Source organism: Aquarana catesbeiana, linkage group LG12 (genome assembly GCF_042186555.1).
Source record: "Aquarana catesbeiana isolate 2022-GZ linkage group LG12, ASM4218655v1, whole genome shotgun sequence".
NCBI lineage: Eukaryota > Metazoa > Chordata > Amphibia > Anura > Ranidae > Aquarana > Aquarana catesbeiana.
In genome coordinates, this window is record NC_133335.1 from 44,042,705 (window position 1) to 44,067,092 (window position 24,388).

Sequence of the window (24,388 nt, forward strand, 5' to 3'; positions counted from 1 at the left end):
GCTGCACTGATAAACAATCAGCGCAGACCCCCCCCGACAGGAGAGACAGATGCGCGTGAGGAAAAGCCGATCAAGGGCTCTTCCTGTTTACATCGTGATTGGACACTGCTGATCATGTGGTAAAGAGCCTCTGTCGGAGGCTCTTTATGGAGATCGGTGTAGCGGTGTGTCAGACTGACACCCAACCGATCGCCACATGGGTGCGCGCTGGCAGTTATCCTGCTGGATGTCCTATGACACCCAGTCAGGATATCTGAACCACCGTCCGGCCGTCATTCTACTATAGGCCAGGCGGGAAGTGGTTAAACCAATAAGGGGCAGCACAGTGGCTAGCACCTCCGCCTTGAATCCCAGCCAGTATACTACCCGCCTGGAGTTGTCCCTGTGCTTGCATGGGTTTCCTCTCTTTCTAAAGGGTGGGTTATTTGGATCCTAAATTGGCCCTTGGATTGTGAGCTTCTTGAGGGGGGCTGATGTGAATGTACACTACATATAAATGTACATTCACATCAGTTATAAAGTAGTATTATATTAATGTTCTTAAAGGATAAGTTCACCTTTGGTAACATGTTAAATTTTTTGGGAAAAAATACACTTCACTTTAAAGTTAGAGGAGGTCTTTTGCTAGAATTATTGCTCTGATGTTAGAGGCGATACCTCATGTGTGATTTGAACACTGTTTACATTTGCGGACGCGACTTACGTATGTCTTTTCTTTGGTTTACGAAGAAGGGGGGTGCTTTGAAAAATAAATAAATATATATAAATAGTGACGTTATGATATAGCTTCCCGGTTACTACATCAGAGACCCGATCAAAGCCTATTCCAGCTTTGTGTGGGACTCCGGCCATCCGGCGGATGTGCCAGCTGGTCTCCTGGTGGGACGGGAGACCACGGCGGAAGGCGGGGGATGTCCCCATCCCACTCCTTGTGCTAACAGCCAATCGGTTGTTACCTGAAAGCTGACCTGGTGAAGCCTGCAGCTGCAGACATCACGCCAGTATAACCACCTTAAAGTGACATACAGGTACGTAGTTTCACGGGAGGTGATTAAAGTCAGCTCTGACACCCTCTTGCCTCCCACGCTTGGGGTCACCTATCTTGGTAATAAACCAGTAATAAGATGCTGTGTATTTGCATAGCAAAGCACCCTGGATTTTATCGCTTCTGGTACATCCTTCAAGGTACTTCTAGATACCGCCTTTCCACACATACAGACTAATGTGGTGACAAAGAATGAAATGCACTTTTTCATGTGACTTGACTGTGTACTAAATTGTCTTTGCATGGCAGGTATATTTGGATCAGTATTTATAGATGGTTAGCTCATACCTGTTGCTGTGATACTTTGTAAATTAAGTACAGGCGTTGGGATTATTTTTGTCTTCTACATAACCTTTTTAGATGTATATTAAACTTTTTTTTTTTTTTTTTTTTCTTCCTAAAATTCTATCAATTATATATAAATTATCTATCTTTGACATTATATATTTTCTGTATAGCGGTTTGTGTCGCTTAGAAAGTCTAATCAAAGCTAGACAATCGGCTTCTTCCTTCTCTTCTACACGCCCCGCCCCCATCCCTCCTCCATTTTTAGACAGACATGCCTAGACCTGCCCAGCCCCACCCCCATCCCGCCACCCCTTCTCAGATCTCCTCTTGTCTTCATAGCCTCGTTTTGGATAGCGGTTTCTCCTGAGAGGGAGGGGGGAGGGCAGGCTTTGGAAGTATGTTCTGTTTGTTAGAAACTAGAGGATTACAATGCAACATGCTGCAGATTTTCTACAGTATACAACCACGTGGTTGTTTTTGCATGGCACTGTGATGGGCACTGTGTGCATGGTGTGGCACACACCCAGCTACATGTGAGTAATGAGTTTAAGGCTGTTTCCACTAGTGCGACCTTTCATGCGATTTTGGACACAGTCACATGACAAATCAGTCCATCTGAGACTTTCAAAAGGTGCCTGCACTACTTTGATGCAACTTTGATCCAGAGTGTAAAGTCGCACTTTAAATTGCACAGCTTTGGCCTCACACTAGTGGAAATGTAGCCGAAGGCTGGAGTGCAACTTTAGAGTGTGACTTTGATGCAACTTTGAGTGCAGCCTTGATCCAACTTTACACTGTCTGGATCAGAGTCTCATCAAAGCATTGCACGTACCTTTTCAAAGTCGCATACATGGGAACAGGTTCCATTGAAGTCAATGGGCTGTGACTTGTCATTGCGACTGTGTCCAAAGTCACATGAAAAATCATACTAGTGGAAACAGAGCCTTAGTCTACGTTTCCACTATTGCGACACCAAAGTTGCACAATTTAGAGTGCGACTTTGATGCAACTGAGCGCAGCTTTGGATCAAAGCATTGCAGGTACTTTTTCAAAGTCGCATAGATAACGGGTGCCATTGAAATTAATGGGCTGTGACTTTGTGTCCAAAGTCGCATGACAAGTTGCACTAGTGGAAACAGAGCCTTAGTGTGGTTGCCTGTACTATGATCATTGTGAACTGAGACCCCAGAGCACTTCCAGCTACACTGACAGGTCCCCCCCCCCCCCCCCCCTGTGTCCAGCTCCCTTCTCCTGTGCACAGCTATACTGTATATGTGCACTGCACCTCCCACCCGACCTGTATGGATGGGGCTTTGTAATTCTTAATTTTCTCATGAATTAGGATGTACAATGAGAGAACACTGGGCAGGAATGTATGATCAGCTCCTCTCATCCTGTATACGCCCACTGGCTACACAGGAACAATGTCCCTCCCAGGAAGTGATGTCGCTAGCTTTCAGCAACCACACCCACTGACTGATTTTAGTCTCAGAAGGAAGTAGATTCAAAGTCATATGACGGCACTGGTTACTGCAAAAATAAGGCTACTTTCACACTGGGGCTTTTAACCCTCGCTAATGGCCGAAAAAGGGTTAAATGCAGCACTGGCCATTGTTTTCAATGGGCAGGGGCGCTTTAGGAGCGGTGTATACACCACGCCTCAAAGATGTGGCTTGCAGGACTTTTTTTGGCATCCTGCCAGCGCAGCACTCCAGTGTGAAAGCACTCTGGCTTTCAAACTGGAGTGAGAGGAGAGGCGCTTTACAGGCGCTAGGGCCTGTAAAGCGTCTCGGTGTGAAAGCGGCCTAAAGGTAGAAAAACTGGGATTCTTTTATTTTGAGACCTAAGGCTGAACTTCGCTCACATTGATTGCAGGGGAGAATTTAAGTGTTAGGGTGGACTTCCACTTTCATGCTGCCACTTTAAGAATTAAAGCTAACTCCTGTGTGTACACAGGAGTTGGATAATGTCTATTTTGGCACCTTTTGTTGTGTAACCTATTCTGGGTTGAAAACTATTTTAGGCCACACAGGGCTTAAAAGGGACAGTTAATATGTCTACAGAATAGCACGATTCTGTGGTTCCTAAACCCCATAAGGATCCCAGAGAAGTAGGGATCTATTGCCCCATTTCTCTGATTAATAAAAATCTTAAGCTATTTACCAAGATTTTAGCTAACATACTGTCTTCCTTTATTGAAACCTGTGTTTTATAAGGTGGTAGTCAATCCAGGTAGACAAGGCCCAGACCAAATTCAAAGACAGCTATTAATATTATCCTCTTGCAGTCTCGATCTGCTATCTATCGACCTCCTGAAGGCCATGGATTCTGTTTCTTGGAAATACATATTGCCTAGTTAGCCTGGTTGAAAAAAAGACACAAGTTCAACCAATAAAAGGGGGGGTGTGGGGGGGGGGTACTTTTTCTTTTTTTACAATCCTATATACACAATCCCATACCAATAGTTGATCTAGAGGAAGGCAAAAACCCCAGCAAAGCATAATCCAAAAAAAAAAAAAAAGATTTCCTGAATCCACAAGAGGCAATCGGATATTCCCTGGATCAACTTTACTTATAAATTTTAGTACCCAGTTATATTATGTACATTTAGGGAAGAATCCAGGCCTTTTTTAAAGCAATCTACTGAGCTGGCCAGAAGCAGCTCTTGAGAGTCTATTCCAGATTTCCTAGCTCTTATTGCTGAAGAAATCTTTCCATATTTGCAGATGGAATCTCTTTTTCTCCAGGTGTAAGGAGTGACCCTAGTCCTCTGAGATGACCTTAAAAGAGAAGTATGGGTTTTTTTTTTTTTTTAATTCATTCTTACCTTGGTGGATGGCACATCAGACCGATGCTGCAGCTGTCCCCCCGCTGTCTCTGCACTGAGAACCGAGCCACCGAACATTGCCGATGGCTCGGTTCGCACAGATCTCCCAGAGGAAAACTGCTGAGACTGCCATCAATCAAGGCAGCTGGCGGATCCAGACTTGGAAAGGCGTGGTCCATTGATTGAAAACTGGCTACAAGGGCGAGTTCAGAGGGTGGTAATAAATGGAGTACACTGAATGGTCCAGGGTGGAAAGTGGGGTCTCCAGGGTTCTGCCCTGGGACCAATCCTATTTCATTTATTCATAAACGGCTCAATCTCTGTGTTTGCGGACGATGCTAAGCAGGGCAGTAACGTCTCCGCAGGATGTGGAAACCTTGCAGGAAGAACTGCACAAATTAATGGGGTGGTCAACTACAAGGCAAATGAGGTTTAATGTAGAAAAAATGTAAATGATGCATTTGGGTGGCAAAAATATGAATGCAATCTACTCACTAGGGGGAGAATCTCTGGGGGAATCTAGGAAGGAAAAGGACCTGGATGCAAAAGCTTTTTGATGGTGGTTCATCAAACGCCTGAATTGGTCACTTATTTACTTGCAAGGGACGTATCGCCATACAGCATTTCCTTACAGTTCTTAAGATGCCCCAATCCAAGATCTTTCACTTTTATCAAATCTCCCACTTTATGAAAAACCTAATACCATAATCATTAGAACCTCCCTCTCTGACAGTATTTGAGAATTGGTGTGCTAAAGATGGTCTACGGGAGGTATTTCTTTGATGTATGGGCTCCTACTCTCCCCATCCCATAAACTATTGTGTATGGGACTGAGATCTTTCTGTGGACCTCCCAGTTAGTCATGGTGCCCTTGTCTTCGAACCTTTTTGCAGGGTGTTTTGAAAGTTTTACTGATAGAAGCTAATATTAAGCTTTTAACTGGATGGTACCCAGTCCCTTTCCATCTTGTTTAAAATGTATCCCCATATTGTTTTAGAGGGTGTTCTATGCAGGGCACTATGCTCCATATCTGGTGGGATTGTCCAAGAATTCAGGGTGTTTTTTCCCTGCTCCGCCAAGTTACAGGGGTCTCCATACCGCAGCAACCCCAACCTCTTTCTGGGATCCCTCGCAGCTCACAACAGCTGTTCCTTTTTTTCTTTTTAACCTTTCTGTCAAAATTTCAATAGCAGGAGCATGGAAGAAACCCTTGGTTTCCCTGAGAAGAGTGAAGCATAAGACTACTTGGATTATGGTCCATGAACAAATTGCCAGTGAGATTAATAAGGTCCACCAATTTGAGAAAACATGGGACCCTTGGGATAAATATATGCATATTCAGTTAACCCCCTTCTTCAGGGCCGACCTTGATGGCTCCATGAGTTATCCTAGGTCCCTCTTTCCTTCCCTCCCTCTTGTTTATTCTTTCCAGCTCTTTTCTATACCGGTTCTCTACCTTGGAATGATGTCATTGAACAATTGGACTGGCAATGCTATGAGATCTCTTACCATGCCCATCGTAAATGTCTTATTTTTATAATCAATATTTTTGCATCAAACCCTTCTAAAGTGGGATACACACTATGAGAGAATCAGAAGAAAAATTCTGTATGATGCATGATCATTTGATTTTTGTAAAGTGTGTACACAAATTTCGGTTTTGGACTTTCCAAATAATTTCCAAAGGAGCAAACTCTTTAATTTTTCTCGTACGTGAACAGCTTGTTTAACCACTTGCCGACATACGTTGGCACAATGGCAGCGGTAGGCAAATGGGCGTACCTGTACGTCCCCTTTAATTTGCGGGGCTAGTGGGCGCGCGCGCTTACGGGTCCCGCAGACTCTGTCCGCCGGTGTCCCGCGATCCTGTCATGGAGCTGCAGAATGGGGAGATGCCTATGTAAACAAGGCATTTCCCCGTTCTGCCTAGTGACATGACAGGGATCTACTGCTCCCTGTCATCGGGAGCAGTGATCCCTGTCATGTCAGTGGTAGCCCATCACTCCCTAGGACACCTAGTGTTTAAACCCTTCCCTGCCAGTGTCATTTATACAGTAATCGGTGCATTTTTATAGCACTGATCACTGTATAAATGACAATGGTCCCAAAATAGTGTCAAAAGTGTCCGATGTGTCCGCCATAATGTTGCAGTCACAATAAAAATCGCGGATTGCTGCCATTACTAGTAAAAAAAAAAAAAAAAAATTTAAAAAATGCCATAAATATATTCCCTATTTTGTAGATGCTATAACTTTTGCACAAACCAATCAATTTACGCTTACATTTTTTTTTTTTTTTCATAAAATGTATAGAAGAATACATATTGGCCTAAACTGAGGAAAAAATCGTTTTTATATATTTTTTGGGGATATTTATAGGAAAAAGTGAAAAATATTGCTTTTTTTTTCTCAAAATTGTCACTCTTTTGTTTGTAGCGCAAAAAATAAAAAACGCAGAGGTGATCAAATGCCACCAAAAGAAAGCTCTATTTGTGGGAAAAAAAGGACATCAATTTTGTTTTGGTGTAACGTCGCACGGCCGTGCAATTGTCAGTTAAAAAGACGCAGTGCCGTATCGCAAAAAGTGCTCTGGTCAGGAAGGGGGTAAAATCTTCCGGGGCTGAAGCAGTTAAGGACCAAGCCTCTTTCTGAGATTTGGTGTTTAAAAGTTAAAAACTGTTTTTGCTAGAAAATTACTTGGAACCCCCAACATTATATATTTTTTTTTTTCTAACACCCTAGAGAATAAAATGGCAGTCGTTACAATACTTTCTGTCACACCGTATTTGCACAGCGGTCTTACAAGCGCACTTTTTTTTGGATAAAATATACTTTTTTGCATTAAAAAAAATGAGACAACAGAAAAGTTAGCCCAATTTTTTTTTTTTTTTATATTGTGAAAGATAATGTTGCACCAAGTAAATTGATACCTAACATGTCAGGCTTCAAAATTGCGCCCGCTTGTGGAACGGCGACAAACTTTTACCCTTAAAAATTTCCATAGGCAACGTTTAAAAAATTCTACAGGTTGAATGTTCTGAGTTACAGGGGAGGTCTAGGGCTAGAAATATTGCTCTCGCTCTAACGATCACGGCACTATCTCACGTGTGGTTTGAACACAGTTTTCATATGTGGGCGCTGTTCACGTATGCGTTCGCTTCTGCATGCGAGCTCGGCGGGGCAGGGCGCCTTTAAAAAAATTTTTTTTTTTTTAATTTTTACACTTTAAAAAAAAATTGTCACTTTTATTCCTATTACAAGAAATATAAACATCCCTTGTTAAATTGTTATAGAGAAAAAGCATGACAGGACCTCTTAAATATGAGATCTGGGGTCAAAAAGACCTCAGATCTCATTTACACTAAAATGCAATAAAAAAATGCAATAAAAAAATTAAATGTAATAAAAAAAAAAAAAAAAAGTCTTTAAGAGCTATGGGCGGAAGTAATGTTTTGACGTCGCTTCTGCCCTGCAGTGGTATGGAGACAGGTGGAGGCCATCTTCCCCTCACTCATCTCCATACCACAGACGTGACAGGACTTGATTGCCTCCGCTGCTACCGACTGCTCCGGAGCGCGGCAGAGACCATTTTTATCTGAAAGCGGACTGCCCGCTGAAGAGGATACTGGGGTTATGGCAGCTAGCTGCTGCCATAACAACTATATCCCTCTTCAAAGTACCAATGTATAACGACGGCGGGCGATCCGTAAGTGGTAATGTGCAATGTTTTCGTACGAACAAAATCCGATACAAAAGACTGCGTTTGATCAGAAACCGTAAACAAAAAAGGTCTTTGTGGTGCGAGAATTTTCATACAATAGTATCATTTGTCTGATTTTCTTATAGTGGGTACTGGACTTTAACCACTTCCCGCCCAGCCTATAGCAGAATGACAGCCGGGAAGTGGTTCAGTTATCCTGACTGGGTGTCATATGACGTCCAGCAGGATAAGCCGTGATCACATGCAGCGTGGCGATTGGTGGTGTCCGTCTGACACACCACATCTCTGATCTAGGTAAAGAGCCTCTGATGGAGGCTGCCCTCCAGTGCCTCCTATATGTGCCCTCCAGTGCCACCTATATGTGTGTATATATAGAAAGAAAGCACGCATCCACTGGTGAACAAAAATATCCAGTGATCAAAAATAAATCCTAAATCATAGGATTGCCAATAAATACTAATGAAGTTCATATAAGTGATAACACAAAATCCATATAGTACTCCAAAGAGTACAAGGTGTTTAAAAAAAAAACTGGGGTTGATTTACAAAAGGCAAATCCACTTTGCAATACAAGTGCACTTGGTAGTGCAGTCACTGTAGAGCTGAGGGGAAGATCTGCTGATTTCTTTTATCCAATAAAGTGCAAGAAAAAAAATGCTTTTTATTTTCCTTGCATGTCCCCCTCATATCTACAGCGACTGCACTTGCAGTGCAAAGTGGATTTGCCTTTAGTAAATAAACCCCAGTGTGTTCATTTGGTGATTCGTTTCTCAGAGACTTCCACTTAATTGGATAGCCCGCTATATTGGAAAAGTAGCTTTCCCCTGGAGGAATCCGGGGAGGAGACTATCCCTACTGGCAAGCATTTGCTTGAGCGTGTTTGATCTCTATAACCTGAGATCCAATGGTTCTGGTAAGCGGCGCTGATTTATCAATTTATGAACAAGAGCACCGGATGAACACACTGGGGGTTATTTACGTAAGGCAAGTCCACTTTGCACTACAAGTACACTTTGAAGTGCAGTCGCTGTAAATCTGAGGGGTAGATCTGAAATGAGGGGAAGCTCTGCTGATTTTATCATCCAATCGTGCAAGCTAAAATGCTGTTTTTTTATTTTCCTCGCATGTCCCCCTCAGATCTACAGCGACTGCACTTCCAAGTGCATTTTCAGTGCACTTGTAGTGCAAAGTGGATTTGCCTTTCGTAAATAACCCCACTGCGTGTTTTTTATCACCTTGCACTCTTTGGAGTACTGTATGGATTTTGTGTTATCACTTTTATACTAACTTCATTAGTATTGTCAATCCTATGATTTATTTTTGATCGTTATATATTTTCATTCACCAGCGGATGCGTGCTTTCTTTCTATATAGCAGCAGCCCCTTTCTTATGTTTTTTTTTTTTTTGTAATCTTTTTGGGTTAGCGCAGATATATCTTTTTACGCGTACAATTTTTTAAACTTGTTTATCCAGAAACTGCCCGAACCTTGCTTTCATCTGAGAGTTGAGATTCTGCATTGTCCATGTAGTATTTAGATGTTGCTGTTTAGTGTATTCTTGATCAGCAGACAGGATTACCTCACGGGATATAATGAAAAGAAAAGGGCACATGCCATGCTCACCCAGTCGGTTTCTGAAAGCATTACGCCAAATTGAGCAATTCACAGGCCTGGTAGAAAGTGCATGTCATAGGAGCCGCTTCCCACTGACAATTCTGTGTCAGAAAAACAGCTTCCTTCTGGCAATGGATAATTGCTCTCATTGTTTACACCCCCGTGACCCTATTCTTAAAGAGCTTCAATCTAATTAATGAAGGATATGGCTTTGAAATCAGCGGCTGGTAAAATCTCTGAAGAGAACCAATGAACGCTTGAACTCCTCTTAGTGTGGGAGGGCAGCTAATAGGAAGGCCGATGTTTGACACCATTGCAAAATAGTCTTTGCCAAGATATCCGCTTCATAAGTTGGGGGGGGGTTAAATTGTTTTCTCTGGTTAACAATGAAGGGACATCATTTATACAAGAAATATTTAGCATTTTATTTGGTTATTAAAAATCATGCTAAATATATGGAAGTTGTTTCAGTGTAAAATAAGGGGGCCACCTTCCCTTCTAAAAATGCTAGTTGCCTGGCTGTTATGGCAAGCTACTGCATGCAGTGCTTTCAAAGTCAATGACCTGGAACAAGAATGCAGATCTGCAAAGATGGAGTTAAGAGCAAAGTCCTTAAAGTCCAACCTTGGGCACAAAAAACCCTTGCAGTGAGCCCCTTCCCCCCACCCGACATGCAAAATTTTGTTTTTTTGGATATGTTGATTTCATTGTCATGGCTGGTCTGTGTATCGGCCCCAAGTAATATCGTGAAATATAACTTAATGTGAGTGCTGATATTGACAGTTTCAATCAGTGAAAGCATATTTTCTTCATTTAATTTAATTGTAACATTCAATACATTTACTTAAACTGAGCTTTATTTTCCTTTTTTTTTTTTTTTTTTTCAGGGACAATTGAACAGTGAATCTTCTAACCAAAGTCTATGTAGTCTGGGTTCTCTGAGCGACAAAGAACTTGAGGTGAGAAGCTCATTCCAATGTGATATGCTGGTTTTTGTGTCCCTGCTCTGTCAGTTTGGGTTTCAGTGACACTCTCCACATTCTACAACCGAGGAATTTAAATGTTTTAGGAATAAATTAATAACACTGGAATGTATAAGTTAGTTTTACTCGATATTTACCATTTGCTTTTTGTAAATGCCAAATTTTAAGTTGCCATGTATAATTGGTTATGGAAATTGTGTAAATGTATATTTGCTTCTACCCAAGCTTGGGGTGCTATTAATAAATAATGGCAGCGCAAGCGTGTTTCTCATTTTGCCGTGTTTTTAGCACGTTCCTGTAAATGCTTAGGTGTGAATGCAGCCTTAAAGTTTATCCAGATGCAAACATGTATGTATTACAGATTACCAGTTTTTAGATGTGCTGGCTAACCTATTGATCTTGTGCAACATATATGGAACAGTCTTATCAGTTTTCGCGGCTATCTTCTGTAAATTAACAAAAGGATACAACCATGGTAAAGGAGGAGGCCCCAAAAATGTAACCAACGTGTGGTCAGCAGAAGCGCCCATATACTGTTGCAGTATATTTTGGGCTGAGGGCATGCACACAGATCCAATAAAATGTACCGTGCACCTTTTCATGATGAAGAGGCCACTAAAGAGCCAAGAAATGCGTTTGATGGTGTGTTTTAAACTGTTCTTATGATAAATAGATGCCAACGTTCCTGAAGACTCCACTTGTAGTCCCCTTTTTATTTAATGGGTGCCACTGCTAACCACACATTTGGTTCTATTTCAGAGCCTCAACCCCTTTACTATTGTTCACCAGTCCTAAACCAGCCTAGAGTAGTGCAGGAATCTCCAGAAAAGACTGACATGCATAGTTTGACTGTCCACATTCTGCATGGAGACCATATTGTCCACGTGTGCTAAAATGGATTGCTTGACCTTGGGATGGTTATCCAGCAACCTTCTGAAATTTTCACACTTTTTGGTGTACATTCCTTAGGCCCCTTTTTACACGGGCGGACTGATGGGGTTCACCTGTCAGTTCTTTAGCCAGACCCAATTGGATTATCCATTGCCCTCTATCAAGCAGCGGGTCCGTTGACATCCGCTAACATCCGATCCTATCTGCCAAAAACAGATCAGATGGCCGTCGGGTGTAAACGGACCGCCGTTTACACCCAACACAATGGGCTGTGTTCTCTCTGCGTAAGCGGAGTGGACGCGGATAAGCCATCTGCCTTTTCAGCGGGGATCAGCGGACAGATTGTCTGCTGAGCAGTGGACTCCTAGCAGAGTCCGTCCCATCTGAAAGGGGCCCTATACATACAACTGAACACTTTCTTTTAGAGCGTTCTCGCTCTCTGCTCACCTGGAGCACCATTGACTTATCTAGTAACAGCCATGGCTCCCTCCATAGATGCACTGTAATGAGTGTAGCCACCCTGGGACAGGAAGTGCTAGTCGCAGAATTAGGCTTAATGTACACGAGGAGTTTTAAAAACCTCTCCAGAACGACTTAGCTTGACAGATAGTAACTGACGTTTAAAAATGTTCGTTTTCCCGTGTTTACATGCCGTGTTTAGCTGCTTTTGCGTTTTTAAATTTGATTTTTTTATAGTCAAAAATGAAAAAGCTTGTAAATGAAATGCGAGTTACTGCGTTTACAAGCTGTTACAGGCGTTTTGCGTTTCGAATGCCTCTGAACATCCGTCCTGAACGCATTTTTTGCTTTCCAAAAAATGCTTCTAAACTCCACTGCATAGAAATGACTATAAACGCCCCTGTGTACATGTACTGATAAGATCACATAGAGGAGTGTTTAGGGGCAGCTGGAAAAAACACCCAACTGCTCCTAAACGCCTGTTTATCAGCAGCAGTGTACATGAAGCCTGTACATGAAGACAAAAAAGTCTGAAAAAAAAACTAATAGTCACCACCACATCTAAGGAGTGATAAGCTGCAATATATGATTTGTTTTTATATTTTTGGGGGGGTGTTAAGGTTAGTATAATATTTGCTCCAGTGGTTTCCAGTCACCAGACAGCTTCACATATATGCCAGTAATCTGCTAATCATGACATCTAGACCCATAAAAGCCCATACTTTTTGTGGGCACCCTTGAAAAAAAAAAATATATACATACCTGCATACATTCATTTTTTTTTTTTCTCTTAGAAACATGGAAAATTATATGTTTGCTTGCTGAAACCTGTTTACTTGACGACTGAATAAAGCCATAATTGTCCCTGTCGGTCCTCCCTGATTACACACCTGACCTTATAGTTCAGCCATTCACTTGAATTGACATTATAGACCATATCCTCGGTGATCTGTTGAAAAAGTAGGAGATGACTTGAAAACAATGTCCCAAACCTCTTACAAATGTGTGTGCTGATCACATGTGGGCAGGATTTCACCCTGTGCTGTAGGGCAGATGTGCATATTGCTGTCATTCTAAAAGATCTTTTTTTAGCAGACTCCAGAGAAAAAACAGAATGACCAGAGGAATCGCAAGAGAAAAGCAGAACCGTATGAAACAAGTCAAGGTATGCTGGTGGGCTTGGTTTCTCATGTTTGTTATGTTTTTCAGTTGCTCGTTAAGGGGTCTCTTCTTCATTTAAATGCTCTCAAATAACTTCCATGAGGTACTTGAAATAGATTAAATTACATTCAATGGTCAAGCATACCCAAAAAAAAGTGACTGCAGCAAGTGTCCCTTTTATTAGAAGCCTTTTTGAACTACGCCTTTTTTTTTTCTTTTATTGCATATGTATGCCATCCATCGTCAAAGTAGACAATAAAACAGTCATGTAACAATGGAGACATTATTAAAGGATTCAATCTTTGATGAATTTGTTATGCATACATGCAGAATATAAAACAAAGAAAACAATTCTGTGCAAGTATCTAAAACCATTGAATTGTGGAAAAGATGTCCATAAAAATGGGAGAATTCATCACCACATTTAGTAAAGTTTCTTTTAATAAGTGTAAACCTGATATAGTGCAAGTTTGTGAAAAAGATAGGGCAGGTAAGTATTCAAAGTAAAGTGGTTCTTTACCCTGTTTTAGAGTGGACCGCTCATTGTTTAAAAATGTACCGGGGTTATGGTAGCTATCTGCTGCCATAACAACGTTATATAACAAAGTAGGGATGTATATACACGGTGGGCGGTCTGGAAGTGGTTAAATAAGTCAGCAGCTAAAAATACTGTATCTGCTAATTCTTAAAAAATGGACCTTTGTCTGTCCAGGGGTCCAGTGCCGGGCTCACCTGAACCAGTTCTTTGCCGGTCTTCGAGTCCCTGATGCCAGCATGTTTACTGTGGGCAGCTGGCTGTGATTCCTTGCGGCTCCATAGCCGGCTCCCCACTGCTCATGCACGAGCCACACTGCACTTTGTGAATATTTTTGCAGTTTTCTGGGACCTTGATGGGTCCCAGAAGGTTGCTGGAGGGGGTTTGGGCTGCAGCGATCTGACTGGAAGAGGGGGGTGGGTACTTGTCCAAAACCAGGTACTCCCACCTCCCCAAAAAAGTGCCAAACACAAAAGGGGGGGGAGGAGTGCAAGAAGCAAAACTTCCCCTTTTAGGGTGAAGTTCTCCTTTTAAAGCGGGGGTTCACCCACACCGCCAAAAAAAAAAAATATTAAAAGCCAGCAGCTACAAATACTGCAGCTGCTGACTTTTAATACATGGCCACTTACCTGTCCCAGGGTCCAGCGGTGTCGGCAGGGGACGCCGAGAACCCGCTCGGTTCTCGGCAGCTGCCGCCGCCATCCTAGGAGAGGGAATCAGGAAGTGAAGCGTTGCGGCTTCACTTCCCGGTTCCCTACTGCGCATGCGCGAGTCGCGCTGCGCGTCCCAAGTGGTCCCCGCTCTCTCCTGGGAGCTGTGTGTTCCCAGGAGACAGCGCGGTGGGGACGGGAAGAGGTGTAGACTCCCATGGGAGTCTATGCCGGAAGTGGGTGCAAATACCTGTCTTAGACAGGTATCTGCACCCCCCTCCCCCCTGAAAGGTGCCAAATGTGACACCGGAGGGGGGGAGGGTTCCGAAAAGCGGAAGTTCCATTTTTGTGTGGAACTCCGCTTTAAGGTCTGATGTTCCAGGAGTTGGGGCAGGAAACCCAGTCCTTCCCCCTGTCTTAGATTTAATGGAGTGAGCTCATGCCACATGCCATTTCCCACTGACTTGTGTACATTCAATGGAGGCACGCCCTAATTTCTTATACAGATAATTCTGTATGTTTCCGAAAACTAAAAACACTTCCTTGGATCTTTTTGAATCTGAACTCTCATCTATTGAATGATGAATTCTTAAAGCAGCTGTATACTTTTTCTCTCTGAAGCTAACTTAGCTTGGAGGAAAAAACATTAGACACAGACTAGTTGTCAACCATAAAGACTTTTTTTTTTTTCTCCTATCCTGTGACCACCTTGATTGGATGATCGTGTAATGGCATGATTGTAGACTGAAGCAGAGCAGACATGAATATACTGTTTTAGGGCAATTGCACACAGACTTCTAATTTATGAACATCCGATTCCTTTTAGAAAATTCTTCCATAGAAATTGTGATGAGCGGTATAGTAAATGCCCGTATTGGTGCATGTTTATGTAATGCTATGAGCTACAAGAGTTAATTTGACTCTCCCATTGATATCTGATTTACTGGATTATATACTATGTGCTGTTGGAAATCTAGGACATGGATTCTTGCTCCGTATGGCAGTAATATATTGAGTGGGCTCAAGTTCATTTTACTTTTTACTCTTCTCTTTGTTTTAGTTTGGTACATTTATATGCTTTTGTCTTTATGAGAAAAAAAAAAATCTACCAAAAAAAAAATAATGCGCCGTATTCACGTGTTTTCATGCACACTAGAGCTGCACGATTAATCGTTAAAAAATATCAGTCTCGATTCAACCCCCCTTATGATCTTAAGCCAGCATTTCTACAATTAATGTAACAAGTGCAGAGCTATTCTCTGCTCACAGCTGTCAAAAAAGAAAAAAGGCAGCTGGCAATGTTTATCACATTATTGCTCAGCAAGATGAAAAGAAACATTGTATCATTTGGTTCTTTTAGATCAAAGGAATTGACTTCGGTCTGCAAATGAGGGCAGTTTACACCCACTTAAAGTGGATGTAAACCCAATGTCATCCTTTCTAAACTACTGCCATAGGGGTTATCTATAAGGATATACATGCCTCTTGCATGTATCTTTACCTGTCAATTGTCTCCCCTCTGTATGTTATTAGACCCAAAAAACTGCAGATTCTGTGGGTGGGTCTGTAGCTCGGTGGGTGGAGTCGTGATGTCAGTAGACTCCCCGCCCACCTCTACACTCCCCTTGCCAATATGCATTTTGTCCTGTGTATTTCTCACACTGAACTTCTGCTGAACTTCTGCTATGATCTCTAACATCCAGTGAAAAGACAGGAAAGTAACCACATGACTTCAGCATGCCAAATCATGGTGAGATGTGGAACAGCCAATCCTTGCAGAGCTGCTGAAGAAAGGAGTGGGGGAGGGAATGAAAAAATAATGCATGTCTTAGGTTGTCACTCACAGCAAGGGGGAGTATTTGACAAAGTTTTTTTCAGTTTGTCAAGATTTTTCTCACTGAGCAATAAGAGGATTGCTCAGAGCTGGATTAACTCTGTGTGGCAAGACTGGGCTCAAATGATAGGAAACCTTATACTCTACAGTATGATATTAAAAAAAAATAAAAATTCGGGTTTACATCCACTTTAAATGTTGCATGGTACACTTCTTTAAATGCACAGAAATGTTTCTATTATGAAAGGGGTAGTTGGTTCTGTTCACTCCACAGGCTAAAGGCACCATCCCTTGCGTTACATTCACCAAGCTGTATAACCTACATAGATCTACTGTTGGAAAATGTTTGTGACATTTTGGCCACATGTCTGAACTGGATTTCCTACCTTCTGTTACCTTCTACCCCCGCATTGTGTTGTAGTGGGAGGACTTCCTGCATTTGCTTCTTCAAACTGGAAAAGGGGGCTGTCTGTGATTTTCCCACACAGTAGATGTCTAATGATGTTTCAGAAGTGCAATTGTGAATTACTGTGGAGGTAGATATGAACGTGTTGTGACATTTCATTCTTACCTCCGTATCCGCCGGAGTGCAGAGTGGGGGTCCAGTTTGGAAGGTCGAATACTTTGGACTGCATTCGCACCTTCTGCATTTTTCATGTGCTGTGTTTCGACCATATTTTATACACATTTTTCTCATACCTATGTAAGGTGTATTTTGCTGAAAAATCTGTAAAAGATGCAGCAGGCAGGATTTTTACACCCTGCACCAAAACATAGAAGTGTTAGGTAGCCTTTATGTCTTAATATGTATAGAACCAATTGTTAATTTACCTTTCATATGTGCTGTATTTTAATAAAGCCCCAATTTTTCTGTTTGTTTTAGGGAAAAACACTCCTAGAGGACATAAAATTAGTGATTATTTTGAGGTAAGTTTTATAAAATGATCTTTATATGAAACCTGAAATATCTCAGCTTGTTTGGGGTTTGGAAGCCATGTAAGGAAGATTTACTTTATGCATCAGGGGTGCTCAACCCATGACCTGTGGGCTGCATGTGGCCCACGGAGCCCTCTGATGTGGCCTGTGACCACAAACCAGGGAGCCCATGCTTTGGGATGGCAGGTCAGCAAGCCCAGATAGCGATCTATGGATTGCCGACCCATATCCTGGAGCATCAGAGTGCATGGTGGAGGAAGCTGGAGACACATAAGCCAATGCTTTCTTTGTAGTTCCGGCTCCTGTCCCAGGCGGAGTGATGCCAACTGCACTTCGCCTGGGGCTTTTCTAGCAGCCTGGAGAGCAGAAGCTGGAAGAGGAAAAGGTAAGTGTAAATATCGCTTGCTCTGCACTTTTGCAATAGGCATATTAGAACTTATAAAAAAAGTGTTATTAGGCTGTTTTCACACTGATCCGCAGGCTTTCCTACACGTTATCTGCAATGAGCCATAGACTTCTATTATATCCTCCCTTTGTTTCGTGTGCTTTCAGAAAATGCACCACACCCGCAAGTTGTAAAAAGTCTATGGCTCAGTGTAGCTAACCTGCAGGAAATCTACTGGTGCACTGCACCCATGGTGCGGGTCAACTGCAGCACATCAGTGTGGAAGCAGCCATATAGGGGGCTCAAGACAGTAAGGGCTTTTTTACATTTGTAATTTGGGGGGCGTTAAAACACCATAGTTCCTTGTGGCCCGCGACCAGTTACCAATTCACTTAAGTGGTCCTCGCTCTTCGAAAGATTGAGCACCCCTGATATATGGTTTAAAATATATAAGCCAGATACTTTTTCTGAAAGGTAACATGGTAACGTATATTTCATATTTTAATGCAGTTTGCTGGGGGAAGTGGCCCGGGGACAAGTCCTGGCAGAAGCGTTCCACCGGTTGCCAGATCCTCACCGCAACATTCCTTATCAAACCCTTTACCCCTAACGGTAAATCTTTCTTTATTGATCCACCCACAGAAATTTTCTGACCTAATTTTTTTTATTTTCTTGTGGCATTCTCATTGACTCATTATGAAACTATTTTTATTTTTCTCATGTTTTAATACACTGGATGTTTTTTGACAACCACAGAGAAGGCTAAAATACTGTTCTAATTTTGCTTGGGTTTACTAGATTAAAATTGTTCTTTTAAGATGATTCAGCTTATTTGGTAAAGCATTGCGACACCCATAGCAGCCAACCAGTCTAAAAAGTGTATACAGTATGTGTTTATAGAGATTAAGGCAATGCTATAAAGCAGGCCATAGATGATTCAATTTTTCTTTCCTTCCACCTAGGGCGTAATTGTATGTAAGAAAAAAAAAATCTAACAGGTTGGTTGTACCCAAGGAAATCAATGGATCAACTTGGGTACAATCAGCCTGCCTATAAATGGATCAAATCTCGGCCGATCCCTGCTGAACCAGACGGATTTCAATCCATGTATGGCCGGCTTTAGTGTAGTCTTGACAGCACCAGTTTAGCATATGCGAGATTGGGGGAGTGTTATGGGGTGAAAACAATAGATGAACAGTCTATACAGCTCGTTAACATTTTTCTCCAGCTTTTAAAGCTAGACAGTATGTAAATTATTGATCATTGAAACATCTGTGCATTATGGTTCCTTGAAATAAAAAAAAGTGCAAGTTACTATTTAGGTCCCTTTCACACTTATACAACTTGTCCCATGATTTTGTACTGCATAATCATATGACAAGTCATTCTCCATGATTTTCAATGACTACCATTCATATTGGCACGACTTTAGGTTGTGCCGACTTCAAAGTAGTCCCTGCACTACCTTGGTCCAACTTCCATGCGATTTGTACTCCATAGACCTCAATGTTTAACCCTCAAGTAGCATGCAAATCGTACCTTAATAATATAGACACGATTTCAGTACGACTTTGTAAGCACAAGCCTCACACTATGTATGTTTTCATTTGTTCATAGCAAAGTTGTACAAAGTAGTACTGATCCCAAATCGCGCAAATTCACGGTAAAATCACGCGAATTTGAAGTCACACAAGCGTGAAAGGGGCCTTAGGATAGATTGGTGCAGTAAGGCAGCCCAAGGCCCTTTTCACACTTGTACAACTTTTCTCACGATTTGTCATGCTACAAAGTCGTTCCCCATGATTTCCAATGACAACCATTCATATTAGTACGACTTTAAAGTAGTCCCTGCACTGCTTTGGTCCGACTTTGATGCCAGTTACACAGGCATTCCCTGAAATCGCGGCCGCGAATCGCGGCAAAATCACACGACTTTGGAGTCACAGTAGTGTGAAAGGGGCCTAAAGGTAACGGGAACCTACTTATAGATAGCCTGTACAGTCTGAGGGAAATTCCTCACCATGTGCCTCTGCTGGGAAAGCTTGGCATGTTTGTCAGCCAACTCTGGGGCCATTTTAGGTGTGGGGATTCTGTCAAAACAAGCACGAGGCTGAATACTGGGCAGTTTTCAGAACTGCTGTGAAAGCCTGATGTAAATTAATTTTATGTTACTTCATGAGGTAGCTGACATCTGCTTAGTTTTTAGTAGTTTTCCTTGCAGGTGTTGGTTATTTTCATTCAGTGATATTTTATCTAGTGAACATTTGATTCAGTTTATCTTGTAAACTTGGCACAGCTCTGTGCAGCACATGGGGGAGAACGGTCTGTAGTCTTCACATTCATGGTTATCAGAGTAACTAACTGGTGCAGTGTTTCCTTTTTCTTTCCTGTTGGTTTTTTTTTTTTTTTTTTTTAATGTTGTATTTTGCCTTCTCGCACACATGCCTGTAAATTGGATTATCTTAATTCTGCTTTTAACATAGATGTTTCCTTTTATTTGCAGAGTCAGCAGAGCAGCCCTCCTTCCTCCACACCGTTGAACCTAGATCATTCCTCTGTCCCCAACAAACCCCATCAATTTTCCGTCCAGCACAGACAAATACAGGTTAGAACCACTTGTTTCTGCTTTAAATAAGCATCCTGAAGTGAGTCTCTGTACACCTGCCGATCGTTTCCCATCATCTAAGTTGTCTGTTAAAATAGTACAAAGATGTCTGTCAGATTGTTCTATAATACATTTGATAGCAACCTCAATCTTCATGAATAATACAGCCGTTCATAAAACTGCAAGAATAACATTTTAGCTGGTTATGTAGCTTCAGGAGATGGCTTTACAGGAAACGCAAGTGTGACCAAAATAAATTGTATAGCTATTAACCTTTAACCTTTAACTTGGTCATCTGTTTTAGCCATTGGACACTCTAAACATAGTTAACCCCTTAGCGCAGACGTCGCATAAATATGCGGCCCCACTAAACTGGGCTTTTTTTTTTTTTTCCTGTGGGACCGCATATTTGCGTTCCTCCCTTTGTGCTCGGAACGCGCCCCATGGTACTGTTTTACGAACACATGTCAACGTTGCAAAATTGGGCTTTAACCAGGTGGCTCGGCTGTGCGAATCACCATACTGGTACGTTGGTTCGTGCACTGGCTTTTGCAGGCGCGGGTCCGCCGGCCATCCACAATCGCAGGAAAGAGAGTCAGAACGGGGATCCTCCCCTGTCAGAAACGTTCTAAAGGGAGGGGAGAGAGATGAGATGAGACGTTCTTAGTCAACAGAAATGGCGATCTCTCGCTACTCCCAGTGAGCCCATCCCCCTGACAGAAAGCACCTCCCTAGGGAACACTTAACCCTTTGGTTACCCCTAGTGTTAACCTCTTCCCTGCCAGTGCCGTTTATACAGTGATCAGTGCATTTTTATAGCACTGATCACTGTATTGGTGTCACTTGGGCTCAGATATGTTCGCCGCAATGTCCCAGTTCCGCTAACAATCGCAGATTGCCGGCATTACTAGTAAAAACAATTAAAAAAAAAAAAATCCCTAAATCTTCCCCCTATTTTGTAGACACTAACTTTTGCGCAAACCAATCAATATACGCTTATTGCGTTGTGTTTTTTTACCAAAAATATGTAGCAAAATACATATTGGCCTAAACTTATGATTACATTTTTTTATATTATAATAATTTTTTTCCCCCAAAATATAGCGCAAAAAATATTAAATATTATAGCGCAAAAAATAAAAATTGCAGAGGTGGCCAAATACCACCAAAAAAATGTTTTCTATTTGTGGGAAAAAACGGACATAAATTTTGTTTGGGTGCAACGTCACACGCCTGTGCAATTGTCAGTTAAAATAACGCAGTGCCGTATCGCAAAAAATGGGGAAGTGGGTAAATCCTTCCGGGGCTGAAGTGGTTCATTTTTGTTTTAAACTTTTAGACACAAAGGGGTTAAAAAGCATTTGCAAGGTAACAAGTTTCCCTTTACCTGCATATTCTGTCTCTGGCTTCTTCCTCTGAGAAATCATGCGGTCAGTATCGTCCAGTAGTTGGGCTTTGCTGAGCTGGTGACGGTACAAAAATTGGCACCAGTTTTGTTTCTGGTGTCAATGCTGCTTAGGTTTTTCACATCACGGCTGTTCCGGAATGCCCAGAGATGTAGCACTACTACGTCTTGTGGCATGTAAGCCCATACTGATTCCTTGTCCTGTTGCTGGGTAATGTTCTCTTGAGGAGGATCTCTCCAGTAATGTCACTCCTGTTTTGAAATGCTGGGAGGTAGAACTTGCACTTCTTGTAACTGTAAGTCTGTACTGATTCCGCCTCTTGGTGACCACCATTTAAAGAAAAATTGTGGGAAAAATTAACTAGTTGCAGACTTTGGGTGTGCTACACATGCTCAAAAAAGTCATCATTTGTACACAGGACATGTGCAGCGTGTCCAGTCTGTCTGCCTGTTTGCCAGGACCCCCTTCTAGTAAACAGTCTGACAATGTTTATAAATAACACTTGTTCAGACACTACAGAAACTTACCAAGCAACATATTGTTACTTTTGTATCTTTCTGTTCGTTCATATGCCGATCAAAGGGATTAAAGTAATATTAAAGTCCTCCTTTGTTTTTTTGTTTTTTTTGCTATAAAAATAACAAACCTGTCATACTTACCTACTCTGTGCAGTGGTTTTGCACAGGGAAGCCCATATCCTCCTCTTCTCGGGTCCCCCGCCAACGCTCCTGGCCCCTCCCTCCCTTTGAGTGCCCCCACAGCAAGCAGCTGGCTGTGGAAGCACCTGAGCCGAGCCGCAGCTCCGTGTATCCAGACACGGAGCCGTGGTTTGGCCCCGTCTCGTCTGTTCTCATTGGCTAACTGACTTTGACACCAGCGGGAGCAGTGGCGCTGCAGCTGTGTCTCAGCCAATGAGGAGGAAGAGTCTCGGACGGCTGAAGCACTCGTGGACATCGCTGGATCGAGAGGGGGCTCGGGTAAGTATTAGGGGGTGCTGGAGTGGCTGCTACACACAGAGGACTTTTTATCTTAATGCATATGTATTAAGATAAAAAAACCTTCTGCCTTTACAACCACTTTAACTTCAATTTTGCCGATGATGTCTGTTCAAGCAACCTGACAAGTAAAAAAAAAAAAGAGAGAAAAAAGTGTGTTTTTACATCATATATTTCTGTTTAAACTTTTATTACCCCTTAGTTTACTCTTAGTAGCCGTAATTATATCCTTATTCTCTTTCCCCATTCAATCACTGTTTTCCTGATGATTTTTTTTGTTCTGAACGATTAATATTTAAACTTTTCTTTGTTTTGTTAATATTTTTACACCTTTAATACAGTTATACGTTTTCACACGTTTAAAAAGTATAAAATTGACAAAAAACAACCACTTTAATTCATTTGTAAATAACTTTGCAATGCCTTGTACCATAATCATAATTTTATTGTTATTTTAAGCAGGACACATTACAGAATGAAATATACACTTTTTATCTGCAGTAACATTTTATTTTTAAACTAACACTACTTAAAAAAACAAAAAAATGTGTGTTTTGTTTAGTTTTTTGTTATATTTTAGTGTCTAAGGATGGCAAAAAAGAAAAGTAATGAGATATTGCTGAACATACAGGTCCATAGCAGAATTGTAAAGATTGCTCTGGTCCATAGGTGGTGAACTGGTGGGAGAGGCAAAGTGGATAAAGTACTAAATAAACTAACAGGAGTTGCATGCACCTGACAGCATCAGCTGTCTCAAAAATACATGTAGGGACTTGTGACAGTGTGGTTGTGTCTAATCGCCATAGTTAGGACGTATAGAAGCTGTGTTAAGATCTTGAGGTGACACAAGAGGCCCAAATTCTAACATTAAGCCCTGGTTCATACTGGTGCGACTTGTGACAGTCTCATAAGTGAAAACACATTCATTTCAATCGCAGCTGTTCAAATCAATGCGACTTTTAAAAAAAATCCTGCACCATGATGCTACTCCAATGTGTCTGAGTCCCATGAACTCTGTTACATGCAAGTCGCAAGCAAGTCATATTGGAAATCGCAGCAGTGTGAACTAAGGCTAAAGGTATTTGCTGTGGGATACCTGCTGCTCTTGTTTTAGTTCTACTTCTATCAGTTTGCTTTAGCCCACGTTTACATCTGGCCGTTTTGGCATGCGATTTGACATGCCGGCAACGGCACCGTCTGAATAGGAGCGAAGCTGACTTTACGGCGTCGCACCGATTCCCAAAAGTAGTTTCTGCACTACTTTTGCTGACTTCGAGGGCGATTTGAATAGACATCTGTGCATGAACCCGCACAGATTTCTGTCAAAAGTCCCCCGAAGTCAGACTGTATCGCCGGTTCGAAATCTTGTGAGTTCAGCTGAACTCGCACGATTTCAAACCCGCCCTCAATGTGAAGCTGAGCTTAAAGCACATTTACCATCTGCACCTGGAATGTGGAAGGCTTTCACTTAATGACCTGAAGAAATGATGGCAGTAGGTTGAGCTCACCCCCCAAAAACAGCAACTGGGCATCCTCTTGGTGTATGTATATTTGGTTCCTGCCGTTCACTTCAAAAGATGGCAATGATTAAAGTTAGTATCCTACAGTAGTAGCCAACCAGCAGTTCTCTTCTATTGGCCTGGCTGCTCTTAAATTTTGAATTTGTATTCTATTGCAGCTTTAAAGCTTGAGGTCCCTTTCACACGGGCTGTCCAATCAGGTCTGCCTGTCAGTTTTTCAGGCGGACCTGATCATAGTTTCCCCTTTGGAGTAGCGGATGTCAGCGTTGAAATGTCCACTGACATCCCCTGCCATCCAATCCTAGCTGCAAAATCCAGACGGATGGTGGTCCTATTTTCCATCCTTCGATTGGATATGATTGGATGAAAACGGACAGGTGGTCTGCTTTTACGTGATTTCCCCATAGAAGAGCGCTGTACTGGGTTCGTATTCGCTCTGCAAAGTGAGCGGAGACAGATCTGTCATCTGCCTCCTCATCGGGGATCAGCAAGCGGAATCCTTATAACAGAGGCGCATGTGTGAAAGGAGCCTTA

General features: G+C 42.1%; 1 protein-coding gene across 4 annotated transcripts in view; it reads left to right on the forward strand.

Annotated features, from left to right (window-relative positions):
- Positions 1-24,388, forward strand: part of TLK2 (tousled like kinase 2) — an 85,101-nt gene that overhangs the window by 26,800 nt on the left and 33,913 nt on the right. Inside the window, exons 3-7 of one of the 4 annotated variants that reach the window (XM_073607664.1) lie at positions 10,382-10,453; positions 12,920-12,992; positions 16,891-16,934; positions 17,839-17,940; positions 19,832-19,933. In XM_073607664.1, coding sequence (XP_073463765.1) covers positions 10,382-10,453; positions 12,920-12,992; positions 16,891-16,934; positions 17,839-17,940; positions 19,832-19,933 — 393 coding nt within the window. The remainder of the gene's footprint in view (positions 1-10,381; positions 10,454-12,919; positions 12,993-16,890; positions 16,935-17,838; positions 17,941-19,831; positions 19,934-24,388) is intronic. The other 3 variants (XM_073607665.1, XM_073607666.1, XM_073607667.1) reach the window with 3 other exon arrangements.